The sequence below is a fragment of the Elephas maximus genome, chromosome 6, assembly GCF_024166365.1.
Source record: "Elephas maximus indicus isolate mEleMax1 chromosome 6, mEleMax1 primary haplotype, whole genome shotgun sequence".
In the NCBI taxonomy this organism is placed as follows: Eukaryota; Metazoa; Chordata; class Mammalia; order Proboscidea; family Elephantidae; genus Elephas; species Elephas maximus.
This window is the reverse complement of record NC_064824.1, coordinates 65,328,012-65,345,981: the sequence shown is the minus strand read 5'-3', so window position 1 is coordinate 65,345,981 and position 17,970 is coordinate 65,328,012. Positions and strand designations below refer to the sequence as shown.

Sequence of the window (17,970 nt, the reverse complement as noted above, 5' to 3'; positions counted from 1 at the left end):
GGCCTACCAAAGAGATTGGTCAGTTTTGCCCTAAAAGATCCATTTCCAGAGCAGAAGGAAGAACACCTTCACCAAGGAAGAGAGACCAGCAGAGACCTGGTAGCAGGAAATGACACTGTGGAATTCTCAGTCCACAGAGAGAGAAAGCTGAGTGACTTTGGGCAGAGACTGAGCGTCAGGAAGAGGCGTGCCTGTGAGCACAGCTGGGAAGAGGCTATCCTGATGGAAGAATTATATCCTGAGTGTTCCTGAGCCTGAGTTGTAACTGTTACTTCCCTAATGAACCCCGTAATTGTGACTGGTTTGTGAGTTCTGTGTGGCCATTGCGATGAATTATTGAAGCCAGTAGAGAGTGCTGTGTGAGGAATGGCTGGTGTCAGGATTAGTAAAGATGGTGGAGGGAGGAAGCTTGTCTGGCCTCTCCCTCATGACAGTCAGCCTTGCACTGTTGATCTTGATTCTTCTTCCCCCTCATGGGGTTGGAGAGGTCAGACACTGCCCCCAACCCATTTTTACAAGACCCTACATGAGTCTGGAGGACAATAGGTATTTTTCCTTAAATGTTTACAAACGTATTCCACAACAGTTTTATATAGGTTATCATTTAAAGAATCCTCATATCTTTAAAACAGAGAACAAAAGAGAAGGCAAAATTTATATTTTCTAAAAATACGATGACTTTGGACTAGTATTTTTTCCAGGACTTGTGTGTGTGTGTGTGTGGTAAATACTTGCGCCAAGAAAAAAACTTCCTAAATTATGGAAAACATATTTACTTAGAATGGTAACACATATGGAATAAAGTCACAGAAGTGTTTTTTGTATGCACCCCAGGTGATTTAATTTTATTTCAGCAGAAATTATAAAGAAGGTGTAAGAATTGAGATAAATATCAGCAGTATAGAATCTCATCAATAATGTTATCTGGCCTGTAGAAAAACAGAGCAATATACTTAAGTGCTATTTGTCAAGAAAACATAGCCACATTGCTCATTTCATTCAGAACAAGAAAAGTAGATTTAAACGAATTATGAAAAAAAATCGTAATACCAGAAATATTTCATTGTGATAGACATGAGATTTCTGAACATTAAGTTTATCAACAAGTTCAAGAAAAGTTTATCAAAATCCCAAAGTCTTACATAAGGACATCGATATTTCTCAGCACCTATGGGTGGCGGCGAGTGGTCAATGATGTTTCACCCCGTGTCACTATAACACCTATTCCTTTTAATTTGCTCTTCCACAGTGAGTTGCTCAGACTGCACCTCCACGTTGGGAAATGAAGGCTTAGCTGCACATTCACTGCTCAGAACATCAAAGCTTGGGTTTTCATTACCGTGGGCTGCAACTATTGTTTCCCCATGCCAATGACTGATGTCATTCCCAAATTCTTTTAAATACAGGCATGGCATGTTTTTAACTTCATCTACAGAATCTATTAAATTACACTCAAAAATGTTCTCATCTTTCTTGGAAAAAGCAGCGATTTTCACAGTGTTGGAAAAGAAGAAGTGTAGATTTTTGTTACTTGAGTGATTTCCCCTGCTGTTTAATATGTTTGTATCAGAAGGGGCTATTGAACCTTTCCCCTTGACTCTTAGCCCACCATGGAGGCCTGATTTTGGAGCAGACTGCACAGGACTGCCAGCAGTAGCTCTGTGAGCCTGTTTATTGAGAGCCAGAGCCAGTACATTCCTCGAATCAGTCTTTTCAGATTCAAACATACCAAGTAACTCTGAAATTCTAGATGCATTTTCCAACTTCTCAATTTCATATTCACTTGCAGTGTATTTTGCTTCCTTTGACAGTGATAATAGATTAGGAAACTCTAAAATAGATGTCTTTTGCCTACAATTATTCAGATGTGAGACCGCTACATAATTGTTATTATTATTCTTATTCAGATTCTCTTTACGATATCCCGAAACCACCTCATCATCAGTGTTAGTAACCTGTAAAACTTCCGCACCATCAGGTTCATTAATTTTTTCATTTTCCTCCTCTTCAGAACTCTGCACAACCACATTATCATCGTCATTAAGATCCATTTCACTTTTCTTCTTGTTCTTTATATCTTCAGCTTCATTCAGCTTATCTTGCACATTTTTATTTCCTTCCTTCTCCTCTTTTCTTGCTTCACACACTTTCATTTCTTTGATTCCTATAAGATCCTCTTTCTGACTCATAAGAATGGGCTGCAGATACGGCTGCAAGAAAGATATATTATCTTGCTCTTGTCCGTTATTATCCAGAGGCTTAGCATGTTCTATCAGTGATTCACTTTTAATTTCAGGAGGTATAGGAATTGTCATTTCAGGTGGCCATTTAGGTTTATTCATTTTGAGCTCTTCCTCCAGGGTGAAGGCTTTCTTAGGCATCTCCCTGGAAGGAGGCCAAATGATTCTTAATTTTCCCCTTTCCCCTAGTTTTCTGAACTCACCCCTTTGCTCTTCATTATTCACAGAATCTAAATGTTTAAGATTTTCAAGTACAGGAGTGTTTCCTGCATTATTTTTACACATATTTGTTTCTTTATTTGGAATAAAGTCCACTGAGCTGCTTTGATTTTTGCTAGTCCATTTATCTTTATGCTGTTTGTGTCCAAAACCTTCATCATAATTTCCTTTAGATTTGAAAAGTTGCTTGAAGTGAGGTTTACAATATATTTTTCCATGAAGTGATGCATAATTTCCCAAACTGCCAAAAAGAAAACAGAAAAAACTTTTAGCATTCTGTATTTTAATGGAAAATTCATAGGGTATTAATTATTTCAATAATGAGTCAGTCAGTACAATTAACACACTGGCAAAAGGAATATCCTCACTAATTAGACATTCCTATTAGATAACAGTTACCACTAGTATCCTACATGGTGTATATCTTGCAGTTTTTAGAATTTGATGAGGTAAGTCAGGTATTGGTATAACAGGCAATAAACATGCACATGTAGATAAAGATGATGCAAAAGACTGGGACTAAACCTGTGCTAAGTAAAGGATTTATGTGAGGGATGGCATTTAGATTCATTACCCTGAATACCACACACACACACATACACAAAATCAACTCTTTGAACTTCCTAGTTAACTGGATTTTGAACGAATTGGAAATATTGAGTATGCAATTATTTATCTGGCCTCTTTAGGGAGATCAACAAATATATTGCAGGACCAGGCAGTGTTTCATTCTGTTGTGCATGGGGCTGCTTTGAGTTGGAGCCAACTCAACAGCACCTAACAACAACAACAACAATTAAAATCAAATTTAGTGGGAGGCGGCAGCATAGATTTTTAATATCTCTGCATCTCCACCCAGAGCAATTAGCAAGATTTAAAACCCATGGATAACATTTATAACAGCTTATAATTAAGAGACCAGGCATCCCCACCAACCCCAAAATACAAAGGGAGGAATACAAACCACCACTAGCCACATGAGGTCCATAATAGTTGTATCTGTTTTGTAGATATCAGAGGAAGCAAAAAAGGTGTCTGATGGGCAAGAAAATAGGAGACCCCAAAAGAGCTAGCCAATGTTTACTAGAAAATATCACATGCCAATTACAGAATAACAACTGAAAATGGGATGGGTTTTGCCCTCTCCGATAGCCAGTGAGTGCAAGAGGCCTATGATATGAAAAACTGAAGAGGCTAAATCAACCAAACTCTCACAACTGACCTGCTGAAGCCCCCTTTTAGAATAGGGCTTCACACTGAGAAAATAATGTGAGAGTGGAATCACTACTGAACAAGAGAATGACAAAGAATTGCAAGAGAAGGTCCTGACCAATGTTGGGATGAGGAAATAGGCCAGGAAATCCCAGAAATCAAGCCTCCATATGTTTTTGAGCAGTATATGGAAACAACAAAACAGGGAGCACTACGATGTTAGAAAAGCAATTCTGAATTTCACTTCCTTCGGAAGTTTGCTAAAACTAATTTCACATAAAAATGAGCAACAGAATAGTATTGAGGTAAAATTTATACAAGAATTTTTTAGAGGAAAAAAAAAAGTAAGGAGCATTATAAAGGCCCTGCACACAATGAAATATGTCTGAAAATTATGCCTCAAACAGGTCAAAACTTTAATCTACCATTTCAAAATGAGGGAAAAATTATTAAGAATGTAATAAAAGGCCTGAAAGAACAACATGAAGCACAATTAGAAAAAACTCATAAATGAAGTGACAGAAATGGGGGGGGGGTGAGATGCTGGCAATAAAAACTAAACTGAAAGAAACACAAGAGCAAATAAACGCAATAAAAGTATTTAAAGAAGAGACGTAGAAAAATAAGATGAAAATTTTTAAAAATCAAAAAGGAATGGAGACAGATTAAAAGGATTTAAGAGAAAGAGACTAATACTAGAGATAGGCAAAAAGTATCCAATGTATGTGCAACAAGAATTTCTGAAGAAGAAAACTAAAGCAAGGAAACAGGTCAAATACCAAAAAAATCCTGTAATTCAAGAAACCCTTCTTGATGTAAAATGTTTCAAACTATGTATATAAAGAACAAACTGGGTAACTGACACTATCAACCTGGAATGGCAAATATGAAGAAATAGTCTAGTAAAATTACTAGATTTAAAGAAAAAATTCTTTACATACCTATAAAAAAGAGCAAATGAATTTTAAGGTGAAGAAAATATTATCAGACATTTCTACAGCAATTTTTTATGCCAGAAGGAAATGGAATAATACATTTAAGATACGAAAGGAAGGACCTGACCTGTACTTGGGAGTCAAAGCAGGCTTCTCTGAAGATATAAAATCTCAGTTGAGATCTGGTAAACAAAGAGACATTAGCCTGGCAGAAAGCTGGGAAAGAGTGTTATGGACTCAGTTGTATGACAAACAAAAAGATGTATTCAAGTCCTGAGCCCTGGTATCTGTGAAGGTGACTTTTGTTTGGAAATAGGGCCTTTGAAGACCTTATCAGTTAACAGGAGGTCACACTGGTGCAGGGTGGGTCCTAATCTCATCTGAGTGGTGTCTTATAAAAGAGGACAGACTCAGAGACAGAAATAGAGGAAGGATGGCCATCTGACCAGGGAGGCAGACATGGCTGCAAGTCAAGGAATGCCAAAGAATGTTTCTGCCACAAACTACCAAAGCATTTACCTCAGTTTACTGTTGCAATGGTGACATCGGAAGCAGGACTTATGAAAACTCTGCTTGTCTGCTACTAAGCACTCCATTGGATAAACTGCCTCTTGACAAAGTATACAAATTTCCTTGTCTTGGATCACCAGTTTCTAAAAATAAAAGAAAATTAAAAAAAATTAAAAAGACTTATATAGTATGATATTAAACCACATAGTAAAAATGCAACAAAACACCACCCCCACCATATTAATTGGCCATGCATTTACAGTCGAAACCTCTAAGAAAATTGTCCCAACGCTGCTTCTCCAGGCATAGACAACTCTGCCCATCAGGTAGGCTCTTAGACAATCAACCTTATTCTACCATCCCCACTGTTTGTGCATTTGAGGAAAGATGCAGGAATAAATATATTAATTAACTTTAATACATCAAAATATATAAACTCAGCTATGGGAAACATTGAGAGAATTTATCATTCTGGATAAATGAACTTTCTACATATATAAAGGTTTTCATCTAGCAACTTGGTCCAAAGACTTTATTTTTTAAAGCATTCTGGTTAGAAATTCCTAAAATACAGTTGATCCTCATTATTCACAGATTCCATATTTGCAAATCTGCCTACTTTCTAAAATTTATTTGTAAGCCCCAAAATTAATACTCAGGGTGCCTGTGTGGTCATTCATAGACATAGGAATTGTGCAGAGTGGCAAAAACTTTGAGTCTCCAATGCATAAGGCTGGTCCAGTAGTCACTAATAGAGTGTTCACAGGGACTTTATAGAACATAACTGCCTCAAATAACAAGAATCAAATATATGTATATATCTTTTTAAGATGAGGACATTGTATTTGATTAAATATTTTCTTGATGATTAGGGTTGCCTCCATGACACCAACTCTTAGTTGTAATACAACAACATTCCTGGATGGAATGAAGTGTTTTAAGGCCACTTGCCTTCCATCTAAATAGCTTTTAGATTTTAGGGCTTTTTGAATTCTCTTGTCTGCTTCTTATAATTTTCCTGCCTCTTCCATTGGTGTAAACTACCTGTAGTCACTTCCTGCTGCTCTCCTGTGATTACTAGCCTCTATTTTTTTATGAATAATAGTAGTTATACTCCTAGCCACTATTTGCATAGTGGTTCAAAGCTGGCATAGAACTTTCACGTCAGTCAGTATTGCTTTTGATCCTCACAATGATCCTCTGCGAATAACTAAGTTTTCACATTAGTCATATGTAAGAGCAGAGAGATCCCTTCTGCTTATTTGGTTCTAGCAGGAGATGTAGTTCTACATTTAACACAGTTTCTTTGTATTTTCTATGTGATTTTGAGCTACCTTAACAAACTGAGCATTTGAAGTTAATTAGACAGCTTTGCTTAATTATGTCAGCAGCAAGCATATTAAGGATCCATATTAATCTACTAAACTAGACACGTATGTCACAAGTATGATAGACACATAATCATCGGTTTTGGCAGTTTTTATTTTTAAGCTTGCTATTTCTTTCAATCCATCTAAAAGAATGGGCTACACTAATGATGCTCATTAATTATGTCAAATCCTTTTTTTGTGAAATCTCATTAATAGTAAAAAAAAAAAAAAAAGAAAAAAGAATAATATAAAGAAACAAGCTGTTCCCTGATGCTTAAGAAACTGTGCTAAGTTCATACGTTTTCAATCTCCCTCCTTCTAAATACAATCAAATTTTGAAAACATAATGTCCATGTTCATCTATGACTGAGGAAAACTGAACTATCATTTGGGGTTTGTTTTTAGAAAGATAAAAAATAAGTTATAAAAACAAACAAGCGGTGGTATTAGAGAAAGCCAACAATATCTAAAGCAATAACAATTAAATACATAAAAAGTCTAATTTCACGCCCACACGTTTGTTAGAGTCGCAGCTCAAGAAAAAAACCCTTACAGCACATATGAAGAGTGTGAATTTTTTCTTGGATTATTACCATTACCAGGTTGTACGGGATTCAAAGGAAAACACCATTTAAGTCTGGCAGTTAAAAATACCAGGGCTTAGAACCAGTTCTTTCTGGTTCAAACTCATGCTGAGAATTTGCATTTCTAACAAGTTCCTAGGCAGTGCTAATGCTGCTGATTAGGGACCAATTCCGAGAACCATTAGTATTGCCAAAACCCAAAAAAAAAAAAAAAAAAAACCCAAACCCGTTTGCCATCAAGTGGATTCCAACTCAAAAGAACCCTATATGACAGAGTAGAACTGCCCCATAGGTATCCCAAGGAGCACCTGTGGTTTTGAACTGCTGGCCTTTTGGTTAACAGCCATAGCTCTTAGCCACTACACCACCAGGGTTTCTGTTAGTATTGCAGCAGTTCTCAAAATGTATTAGACATAAGAATCGCTAGGGGATCTTGTTAAAATGTTGATTCTGATTCAGTGTATCTGGGGGTGGAAATGCAAATTCTCCACAGGGGTTTGAACTAGAACAAACCAGTTCAAAGCCCTGGAAAATACATCAATTGTAGGTCAGGTGATGTTACTGAATATCATCTAAACCAACTGGATGAAATAATAAGTTTTTAATATGAAATACTAATAATGTGTCATGATTATATATTTTTTAATAAATATATAGCTGTATATAATTATTAATGCTATCACAATAATGGAAACCCTGGTGGCATAGTGGTTAAGGGCTACGGCTGCTAACCAAAGGGTCGGCAATTCAAATCCACCAGGCCCTTCTTGGAAACTCTATAGGGCAGTTCTACTCTGTCCTATAGGGTCGCTATGGTTTGGAGTTGACTCGACGGCAGTGGGTTTGGTTTTTGGTTTGGGTCACAATAACAATTATTATGTCTGATGCTTTATCCAAAGCCTTATTTACCTTGACAAACACAATGTCAATAATCTCTATAGTAATATTTGCTATTCTCATACAGTGCAGGTGAATCACATATACTAGATGCTTTTGTAAAGAGAAAGCAGTAAAAGCAAAAATAAATAAAAGCATAGTAAAAGAAGGATGCAAGCATAAAGGGAAAACTGTTAGTTTTAGGTTATAATCAGGTTTGATTTTTTCCCACGTGCTCTGTTAACTGCAAATCATTTTAGCTATGGACCGCGGGTCTTTAAAGGAGTTAATCTTCTTCCACACTTTGCAAGCTCATTTACCACTTAAGAATGCAGAGTCCTCTTGGAAGGTGGTTCTCATCTCAGCTGCAGAAGCTTCTGAGGTTGCATATCCCTGGCTTTCAAAAACTCTTTCACTCCCCTGCCATGTTTTTTGAAAATTCCTCTTGAGTTCTTTAGGTGAATCAGAAATATCTAAAATATGGCCAGCAATGACATCTTCATAGGTTGGTGGGGCATGCTTGAAGTCAAAGCCCGATTTGCTGGCTTCTGAGCTATGCGACGAAGAGGTTGCCGTCTTCGACCCAGCAACTTGACTTTCAAATGCATTCACGCCTGAGAAATGTTCACTTAGAGACCTTGTTTCAGAGTATACCCCGGGTTGTTTAAAAGAAATTTTTTCTTGCAGTTCTCTGGGATGTCGGCCGGAAAGGTTCCTGAAACCCGTGTTTTCTGAAGATGTTATTCCAAATTCCTCTTTACAAAATGTACGACTTTCTTGTTTTATATTATGGTTTGCGTCTCCATTTGCATAAACTCTTCTATTTGACTTTGCTTCAAAAACTGGGCCATCCTCAAATTCCCTGAACCATCTGTTTATATCATTTTCATGGTCATGTACGAAATTTTCAGCCATTTGAACAGTTCGGTTGGCTGCTTCGTATCTCTGCGTGTGCCCTGACACGCGAGGCACTTCGACCTTGCGGATGATTTCAACCGCATCAAAACTTTCCATATCTGGCACTATGTGATTAGTGGAATTAGCTCCATCTTTGTGAGTGTAAGTTGTCCTTTTCTCTACTTGCCTCACTTCCTCTTGTGCTTCCATGGATTCTCTAAATGAACCACTATTAACTTGGTCGACGCTTACAGGTATTGTGATTGTAGGTGGGGAGTCCCTACCACGAGTTTCTATCTTAATTTGTCGACGAAGTGTTGCTGGAGACGTGATGATCTCAGATCTCTTCTCTACAATTGGAACTGGGGTTACTGACGGACTTGGGATGGTCCCTCTGGATAACTTTGCAGTGGTGTCTTTGAGTTTGACAAGTTGTTCAGAGCGACTCCTGGGCGGAGAAGGGCAGATGTTTGCTCTGTGAATTCTGGATGTTTGTACTACGGACCTTCTTGATGATGGTTCAACAGAACTATCCCTTTTAGGAGATTGAGAAAGCTCATCCTTAGTTGGGGTTTCTGATCGTCGGGCAGTAGACTCAATTGTTATAAAAGTAGGTGACTGTGGTCTTGTTTTTAAACAGGAAGGAGAAATTTTGCTGTCATCTAGTTTAGTTTCCTGATGAGTTTCCACATGATTGTGAGCAGTTTTTGCTTCTTGATGAGTTGTTACTTGATGGTGAGCTGTTTTCTCTTCTACAGTTTTATTTTCTTTCTGCTCAATGTTTTTCTTACAACTGATATTCACATTAGGCACTTCAGGTAACGTTTCATTAAGACTAGTAGGTTTGTTTCTCAGATTTCCTGCTTTAGAGGACATCATGGCTGTTTGAATTATATTCTCAGAGGACGCAAGTATATCCTCTGCTTGAGTTTTAATATGCATTATTTCTTCTTTTATTTTTTCTAAATCATTCTCCATGGCAATGCGAACTCCATAGCATCTCCTCTCTTCACTTATCAGCCATACTGGAATAATATTTAACAGTGTCCGAAATATTTTAAGGCCATTTTTATTTGGCTCTGCTTCAAACTGTTTCACTCTAGACAAAATCTCCTGTAGTTCTTCACGTTTTCTCAAGTATTCCAATATATTTACAGCACATTTTCCATCATCCTGCTGGGATTCTTTCACAGACGAAAATAAAGATTTGTTCTGTGTAATCTCTTGCTTTGAATCTTTAGTATTAGAGAAGACTTGTTTCTGTTGTATGCCCTTGACTCTGAGACATTTTTCTTCTTGCAGACGATTATACGGCTGGGGCAGTTTTTTATGTTCGACTTCACTTTCAGAAGCTGGTAGTTGTGTTTGCGGAAAATTCCGAGTCTGTGAATCCAGATGTACATCAATAACCTCTTGCTTGACTGCCTTCTGGGCTGATTTATTCTCAAAATGTTCTTGTTTTCTTTCCTCTATTAGTCTTGCTTCTTTTGGACCAATCAGTGCTGGTGCCTGATTTTCTTCTTCATTTCCTGGAAGTTTCTCACTCTCAGATTCTCGAAACTCTCTTTGCTTCTCATGAACTATAGTGAACTTTCCTTCTTGGTTCTTCTTCTCTGGGGGTTCTGCAGGCACTTTTCTTGTCACTCTTTTCTCCTTCTCAGGTAATCGATAATATTTTTCAGCCACGGTTTGCTTCTTACTACACTCAGCGCTTGCTTCAGTTTTCTCCCTTTCATGATGCTGTTGTTTAGTAACGGTTTGAACTTTAACTTCATGCTGCTTTTTATGGCTTTCATAGCTGCGGTCTGTTTCCTTTAGTTTAGAATCTAAAGTTGGGAGCTTGATAGTTTTAACTTTAAAACTTGGAGGGACTGGCTTGTTTGGGGGCATGTGCAGCTGCTCCAGATACTTATTCTGTTGTGTCCTACATTCTTGGTGACTCTCTTTCATTTCACGAACTGATTTAGATCCTATAATGTCTCTTGAGCTCTCTAAAATTTCCTTTTTAATGCTATCTTTGTCTTCTGAGGCTGCTGAAACATCTTGGAGCTTCTTGGCAGCTACTGACACTGCTGATGTTGCGGAGAGGTGGTTATCTGTGCTGATTTCCATTATTCGAGCATCATTTTGAGAGTCTGGAGTGAACTGGACCACAGTGATCTCTAAACCCTTTGCAGGTAAGGGAAACTCCTCGTTTGTTTTTTGTAACAGCACTTCCTTTTCCACCTCTACTATGTTTTGATTTTGGCTTTCGGTTTTGGCTATTTTGTAACAAGAACTCTCTTGTTTCTGTTTTTCAAGCTCTTCTCTTTGCTGTCTGTATTTTTCTTCAGCAATCATTAAAGGTGTCTTAAATTTTCTCATGTAAGGTTTTGGACTTTGTTGTCCTGAGCCCGCTGGAAGTGAATGAGATTTTAGAAGAGGTGATATCTGTTTTTCCTTGGTTGGTGAAGTTTCTGGAACTGTTTGTGAGACAGGCTTTGTAGACTCAATAGATGTTTGTTTTCTTTCATCAAGACTTTCTCTGAACATGTTCTGTGTTGTCTTTGTGTGCTCACTGCTAGGCGCCACCATTACTCTTTTCTGATCCTTTGGGGGAGTGGTTTTACATTCGATATCCAGCAGGGAATTTGCTGTTTCAACTTTTGAGGAATGATGATTCTTTTTATCTTCCATCTGCTTCTGCTTGAGAAATTTTGGTTTGGGTAATGTTGGAGGTGGTAAAAGTTTGCCAGATTTTCCTGTCATGACTTTGGTCTGAGAGTGACTTTGCTCAGAGCTTGAGGCTTCTTGTTGAGAATATTGCTGAATGAATGCTCCACTGTGCTTTTCTTGAACAGAAGAGGAAAGATGTGCTGGTTTTTGCCATAGAGTTGGAGGAGGGGGAGGGGGTAGAAACATTGATAGGCACTCTCTCTCAGGCTTCTCATCTATTGGTGGTGGTGGAAGAGGGAGGTTTGGGAAGCTTTCAAATTCAGCCTTTATCTTCTCTGTGGAGAGTGAAGGAGGAAACATATTTTTTTCAGGGAATGTCATTAAAGGAGATGGAGGAGGAAGTGGAAATTCGATTTCAGATGATCCATTGGAAGGTGGAGGAGGAGGCGGGGATGGAGGTGGAAGGGGGTACTCACTTTCTTTCACATTATTCTCAGGGTTAAAGTTGATTGGATTAAATGACTTTTCCATTGCTATTTTCAAGTCTGTTGAAGTATTTGTCTTCATTAGAAAGTCCTGGCTTTTCACATGAACATCATCAGCCTTCTGCTTTCTGTCAGTTGTTTTAAATTTATTGTGATTTTTTTCAGAAAATTTCACTTCTGTAACATTTGATATGTCTTGATCTACAGGCAAAGGCTGCCACACTGGTTGAAGATTCCTGTTATTTTTCTTTATATCCTTATTAGAATATTGCATTTCTTGCTTTAATAAAGTTTGCTTCTGAAAGTCCTCTGTAACTTTGCAAGTTTCCCCAGCTGGCATGTTGACTGGGCGCTGGGTAGGATTGGGCTTGGAGCTGGATGTATCTGTTGCTATTTTCATGTTTTTGTTCATTTTAGCACTCTTTGGATAGGAAGCCTCGGTCTTCTGGTGACCATTCCTCAGCTCACAGATTTGCGTCTGTTGCTTTCCAACTGCTTTAGCGATAGATCGGGTGGAGTTAAAGACATCATCCTTCTGCTCTGTCACTGTCGCTGATTCCTTAGTTTTTAGGTTTTCCTTAACAGAAACAGTTGAAGTCAATTGTTGGCTCATATGCAAATCTCTTTGATGCTGTTCTTTTGCAGCATCAATCCAGAAACCCTTTCTATCCCCTGATTCCAACACATTTTCAATAGCTTTATGGTGTGAATTAGATAGCCTTCTAAGGCTTTTCTCAAGAGCATCATTGTTTTGTTCACGATCTATGACAATCTTTACAGTGCCTTTGGGGGCTTTTGGAAGATTAATCTCCGTTCTTTCTTCTATTAAATTATCATAACAAGATTTGGCAGTAGTTTGCTTGACCGTATCTATGCCACCCTGCCACCTGGCTGCTGACTCAAGTGGTCCTGGTCTTGGCTGAAGAACACTCTTTTTGTTCCTGTGGAGATCCACCTGGTGCATTTCTGCCTTCTGCTCTTCTGAGGCTCCTACCTTTATAGCTTTCACATCTTCTTTGATGACACCTTCTTTATCTACCTCTTTGAAAGGTCTTTGTGCTTCTTTCAGAGACCTTAATGATGTCTCAAGGTCACCTCGGATAAGCTCCTTTTTCAGGATTTCTGTCTTTGTGTTTGCAGCTTTTTCCAAGCTTTCAATAACCTGCTCAATATCATCAGGCTGTCTAGCTTCTATCCCTTGATGGATTGATTCTTTAAGTGACTTGAGTGTGGCCAGCATGTCACCTTTTATAATTTCTTCTGTCTTAGCCACTGTTTTCTGATTTATGGCCTGACTGAGGGAATTTAGGGTTGATTTCAAATCACCTTTTATAATTTCTTCTTTGGATGTCTTAGAGCTTGTGCTCTGAGGCTCAATCATAAAAATCTTAGCCGTATTATACACATCCCCTGGGATGATGTCAATCTCATTAACAGTACGTTCAATCTGAGACGGCCTTTTCTTTAGTAACAGCTTTGTGCCCTCAACGTCACCACCAATTATTTCTTCCTCTTCCTCTTGTTTTCTACCTGTTAGTGTTTCCTTTGACCCTGTCTGGAGTTGTTTGAGATAATCCAAAGCTCCAGATTCTATGCATGCTGTGAAAAACTGAACATTTCCTCTTTCAGAGGCGTCAATTTTAGCCCTTTCAGATATTTTATTGTTTGCTGTGGAAGATAATAGATTATGAATGGTGCGTTTTACATCACCTCCTACTACTTCTTCACGCTCAATTGTGTCACCATCATTTTCATGAAGAAGACAATAGATCGTCATGTTAATATCTCCTCTTTCATCTTCCTGAATTACAATGCCTTTCTTGACAGATCTTTCCTCAGAGAACAGGTTTTTTACTGCTTGCTGTACATCTCCTCTCACTATCTCTTCTTTCTCAGCATGAAATTCTGTTGATCTGTTTAATAATTGAGCTTTCGTTAAATTAACATTGCCCTTCTCTTCTTCGCTAACCAAAATCCCTCTTTTTGTGTAGTCGCTTTTGGAAAGTAGATTCATCGTTATATTTCTGAGATCCCCTGCGATAATTTCTTCTTTCTGTATCTCAGGAGGTGCTTGATTCATGAGCTTGTATTTTGCCATTCGAACATCCCCAACTTCATTGGCTTCGATGATGATTCCAGGAGCCTCGATGACTTTTTGAGAGTAGAGCTCTTTTAAGGTTTCTTTAATGCTCTTGCCAATGATGTCCACCTTTTCTACCCTATTTTCGTTAAATTCATGAAGGGGTGTTGTTTCAAAGAGCCATGTAGTTGTCTTGACATCAGAAGGAGGGATTTCTTCCTTGATTATTTTTGTGATACCCTCATCTGTTTCCTTAATAGAATCTAAAGTCTGATTTTCAAAAAGCCATACTGCCTGTTTAACGTCACCTTTCTGCACATCTTCCTGGGTGACTGTCTTGATATTTTCATATTCTGACCCTTCTCCTCTCAATTCATCTAGAGTGTGGGTTTCAAATAGCCAAGTAGATGTTCTAACATTGCCCTTTTGTATTTCATTGATGCTTACTGTTCTTACAGAAGTATTTTTATCCACATTTGCAGACTCAAATAATTGTTTACTGGTCTTTACATTCCCACCTTGAATATAGTCAACGGTGGGCACAATCTCATGTGACTCTTCAGAAATCTTATCCAGTGGCTGTGTTTCAAATCTGTATCTGACAGAATTAACATCTCCCTTCTGAATGTCTTCTTGTGTGACAGATTTAATAATATACACAGTATCAGGTTGATTAATTGAGTCTAATGGTTTTGTTTCAAAAAGCCACCTTGTCCCTCGTACATCTCCGTGAATTACCTCTTCCTTTTTAACTGTTGTCACTTCATGATAATAACCTTCTCGGTCTTGTATTGCATAGAGCGGCTGAGTTTCAAACAGCATTGTGTAGCTTTTCACGTCCCCCTTTATTACTTCTTCAGTACTTGTTTGCTTGGTGCTGATACAGTCAGATTCTTCTTTAATCTTATCTAAAGAAAAAGTCTCAAAAATAAAGCACCGTTTTCTTACATCCCCACCTTGTATGTCTGTCACTGTCTTAACTAATTCATCACCTTCTTGGCTTTCTTTTATCATATCAATTGGTTGGTTTTCAAAAAGCCACCTACAATTTAAAACACTGCCTTTTTGAATATCTTCAGTTTTTAGGGTTTTGATCTTTTTCAAAACTTCCTCTGAACTGGAACTTGTGGAATCTAAGGACTGATTTTCAAATTTATACCGCATGCTGGAAACATCTCCAGCTTGGATATCTATTTCCATAGGCTTGATTTCCTTTCCTTCTTCTCCTTGTATGCTGTCCAAATTTTCTGTCTCAAAAAGAAAACATGCTGCACGAACATCCCCACCTTGGATCTCCTCCTGTTTTACAGTTTGCAATTTGACTGTTGTTTCAGAATCATCTTTTATGGAATCAAGTGGCCGAGTTTCAAAAAGCCAACTACAGGTTTTGACGTCTCCCTTATGAATTTCTTCATTGCCAGTCACTAATGAAACTTTTTCATAAAGCGTCTCCATTGGCTGTGTTTCAAAAAGCCATCTACAGGTTTTGACATCCCCCTTAATAATATCTGTCGCTTGTTCAGTTTTATTTTCTGTTTCACCCATATTGCTAAAATATTTAATTGAATCAAGAGGTTGGGTTTCAAACAACCATTTAGCAGATTTTACATTTCCAGTCTGTATTTCTTGAGCAGATATTCCTCTGATAATCTGAAATTTATGAATGCTTTCATCAAACTGGTCAATAGGCCTTGTTTCAAAAAGCCACCTACAGCTTCTCACATCGCCTCTTAGGATTTCTTCTTGCTGGACTGTCTTTACTTGATGATATTTTCCTAGGTGATCTTGAATGGCATACAGTGGTGTTGTTTCAAAGAGAGATTTATTTAACTCCACAGCACCTCTTCTGACTCCTTCCACCTCTATTTTATGTGATGCATCAAATTTAATTAAATTGTTTGATTCAAAAATATGTGTGTAATTCCTTACATCTCCTCTGTCAACCTCTTCAAGTTTCACTGTCCTTGTGTACTCTTTTTTATCTTCTCTAATCTCTTCCAGAGGTTGGGTTTCAAAAATCCATTTCTGGTGCCTAACATCCCCCTTTTCCTCTTCAGAGGCAGTAATTTTTTGAAGCTTTCCTACATCAGGGCTATCTTTTAAAGCCTCTATTGGAAGTGTTTCAAATAGATGTTTAGTAGCTTGCACATCACCACCTATTATCTCCTCAGGTGGTAGAGGATCTGCATCAGGAAGTTCTTTTAGAATGTCTAATGGCTGGGTTTCAAACATCCAACACTTTCTGGAGACATCCGTACCTATTATCATTTCCTTTTCAATGACTACTTCTTCTGTCTGTTCTTTAATTTTCTCCAAAGGTTGGGTTTCAAATAACCATTTTGCCTTACTCACCCCACCTTTGACATTCTCTTTTATGGATATTCCTCGGACAACTTTAATTTCTGTGATATCTTTATTAATTGTGTCCAAGGGCTGTGTTTCAAACATCCAACGTGCTGTTCTCACATCACCCTTTTCAACATCTTCTCTGTGAACAGTTTTAATTTCTAGCATTTGGCCTGAACCATCTCTAATAACGTATAAAGGTTGGGTTTCAAAGCATTTTATACTTCTCTTCACATTTCCTTTAATTTCTTTGAGCTCAGACCTGAGTTGCAGTAAGTGAACCTCATCCACTGAATGAAGCTGTCCAAGTTGATCTAGATGTTGAGTCTCAAACATGTATCTCACAGTCTTGACATCCCCCCCAGTTATGTCCTTAATAGTAGTTACTTCTGATTCTTCTTGACTCTGATGCATTTTATTCAGTGCATCTAATGGCTTTGTTTCAAACATCCTCTGTGCTGCACGCACATCTCCTCTGGCTAGCTCAGGAAGCTTCTCAGCATTTTCTGTAGTGACAGAAGAATGAACCCCCAGTGTATCTATGGGTTGGGTTTCAAACATCCATGTGGTATACTTCACATCACCACCAGCAATGATTTCTTGATCAGCGATGCCCTTCGGGATGCTGCCTTCATCTTGAGAGCCAATGTTGATGGAATCTAATGGCTGATTCTCAAAGATCCATCTCATGGACTGTACCTCCCCCTTCAGAATTTCATCCCACTCCATGTGTTCTCTTTCAGCATTCAGATCTTTCTGAGACCTGTCATTTTTATTTTCAAAAACATACCGGACTTGTTGTACATCTGCTGAACCTGAACTCCCTGAGTTCACTTGACTAGAAACAATCTCAGAAACCTCACTGATGTAGTCTTTTTCTAAGTTTTTTCTTAATTCAGGATGAATGTGTTTATATAAGCGATTTAATTCATACAAATTTCTTTGCTTGGAATATAATTCTTTGGGGACTGGTGGTCTTCTAGCAGGACTAGGTGATTCAGGGGACTGGGAAAATGCTGTCACATCTATTGGAGTCTGAAGCACATCAGGTGGGGGAGGAGGAAATTCTTCTGTCTTTCCAGAAGGAGTGGCATTAACTTGTGCCAGCACTGAAGAAGTGACATTGTGGTCACTATATCTTGTGGTTGATATTTCCTTTCTCTTGTTGGTCGAAGTGCAAGAAGTAGAAGAGGTATCCACAACTGAAGGTGGCTTTAAAGTCTCTTCATATTCACTTTCAATCTTTAGGGGAGAGGAAATCAAATCTTATAAAGATAGCTGCAGTGGTAGAAGCTTCCTAGTCACTGCCCTTTATTGTCCACATACCGGGACCCTGCTATGACATCTCTATTGGGAATAGCCCATGATATACTTCATTTAAAGACATACTTAGGAGCCATATTCAATGTTTGTTGCTATCTTTGCTTCTGTCCATTTGCACTGTAAAGTTATATTGCACATTCAACCCATCAACTACTAAGTATTTTTAACATTTACACATAATCTTGATTTTTTTTCCCCCCTTTTGCTTAATGTGCTATGCAGAGTAATCTAGAGGGAA

General features: G+C 38.1%; 1 protein-coding gene across 1 annotated transcript in view; it reads right to left on the bottom strand.

Moving 5' to 3' along the window:
• Positions 1 to 2,641: 2,641 nt before the first annotated feature.
• Positions 2,642 to 17,970, bottom strand: part of XIRP2 (xin actin binding repeat containing 2) — a 78,322-nt gene continuing 62,993 nt past the window's right edge. The window contains exons 7-9 of the mRNA XM_049887364.1: positions 8,267 to 17,651; positions 5,126 to 5,259; positions 2,642 to 2,700 (exon numbers count right to left, since the gene is read on the bottom strand). Of these exons, the coding sequence (XP_049743321.1) occupies positions 5,165 to 5,259; positions 8,267 to 17,651 (9,480 nt within the window). The 3' untranslated portion in view covers positions 2,642 to 2,700; positions 5,126 to 5,164. The remainder of the gene's footprint in view (positions 2,701 to 5,125; positions 5,260 to 8,266; positions 17,652 to 17,970) is intronic.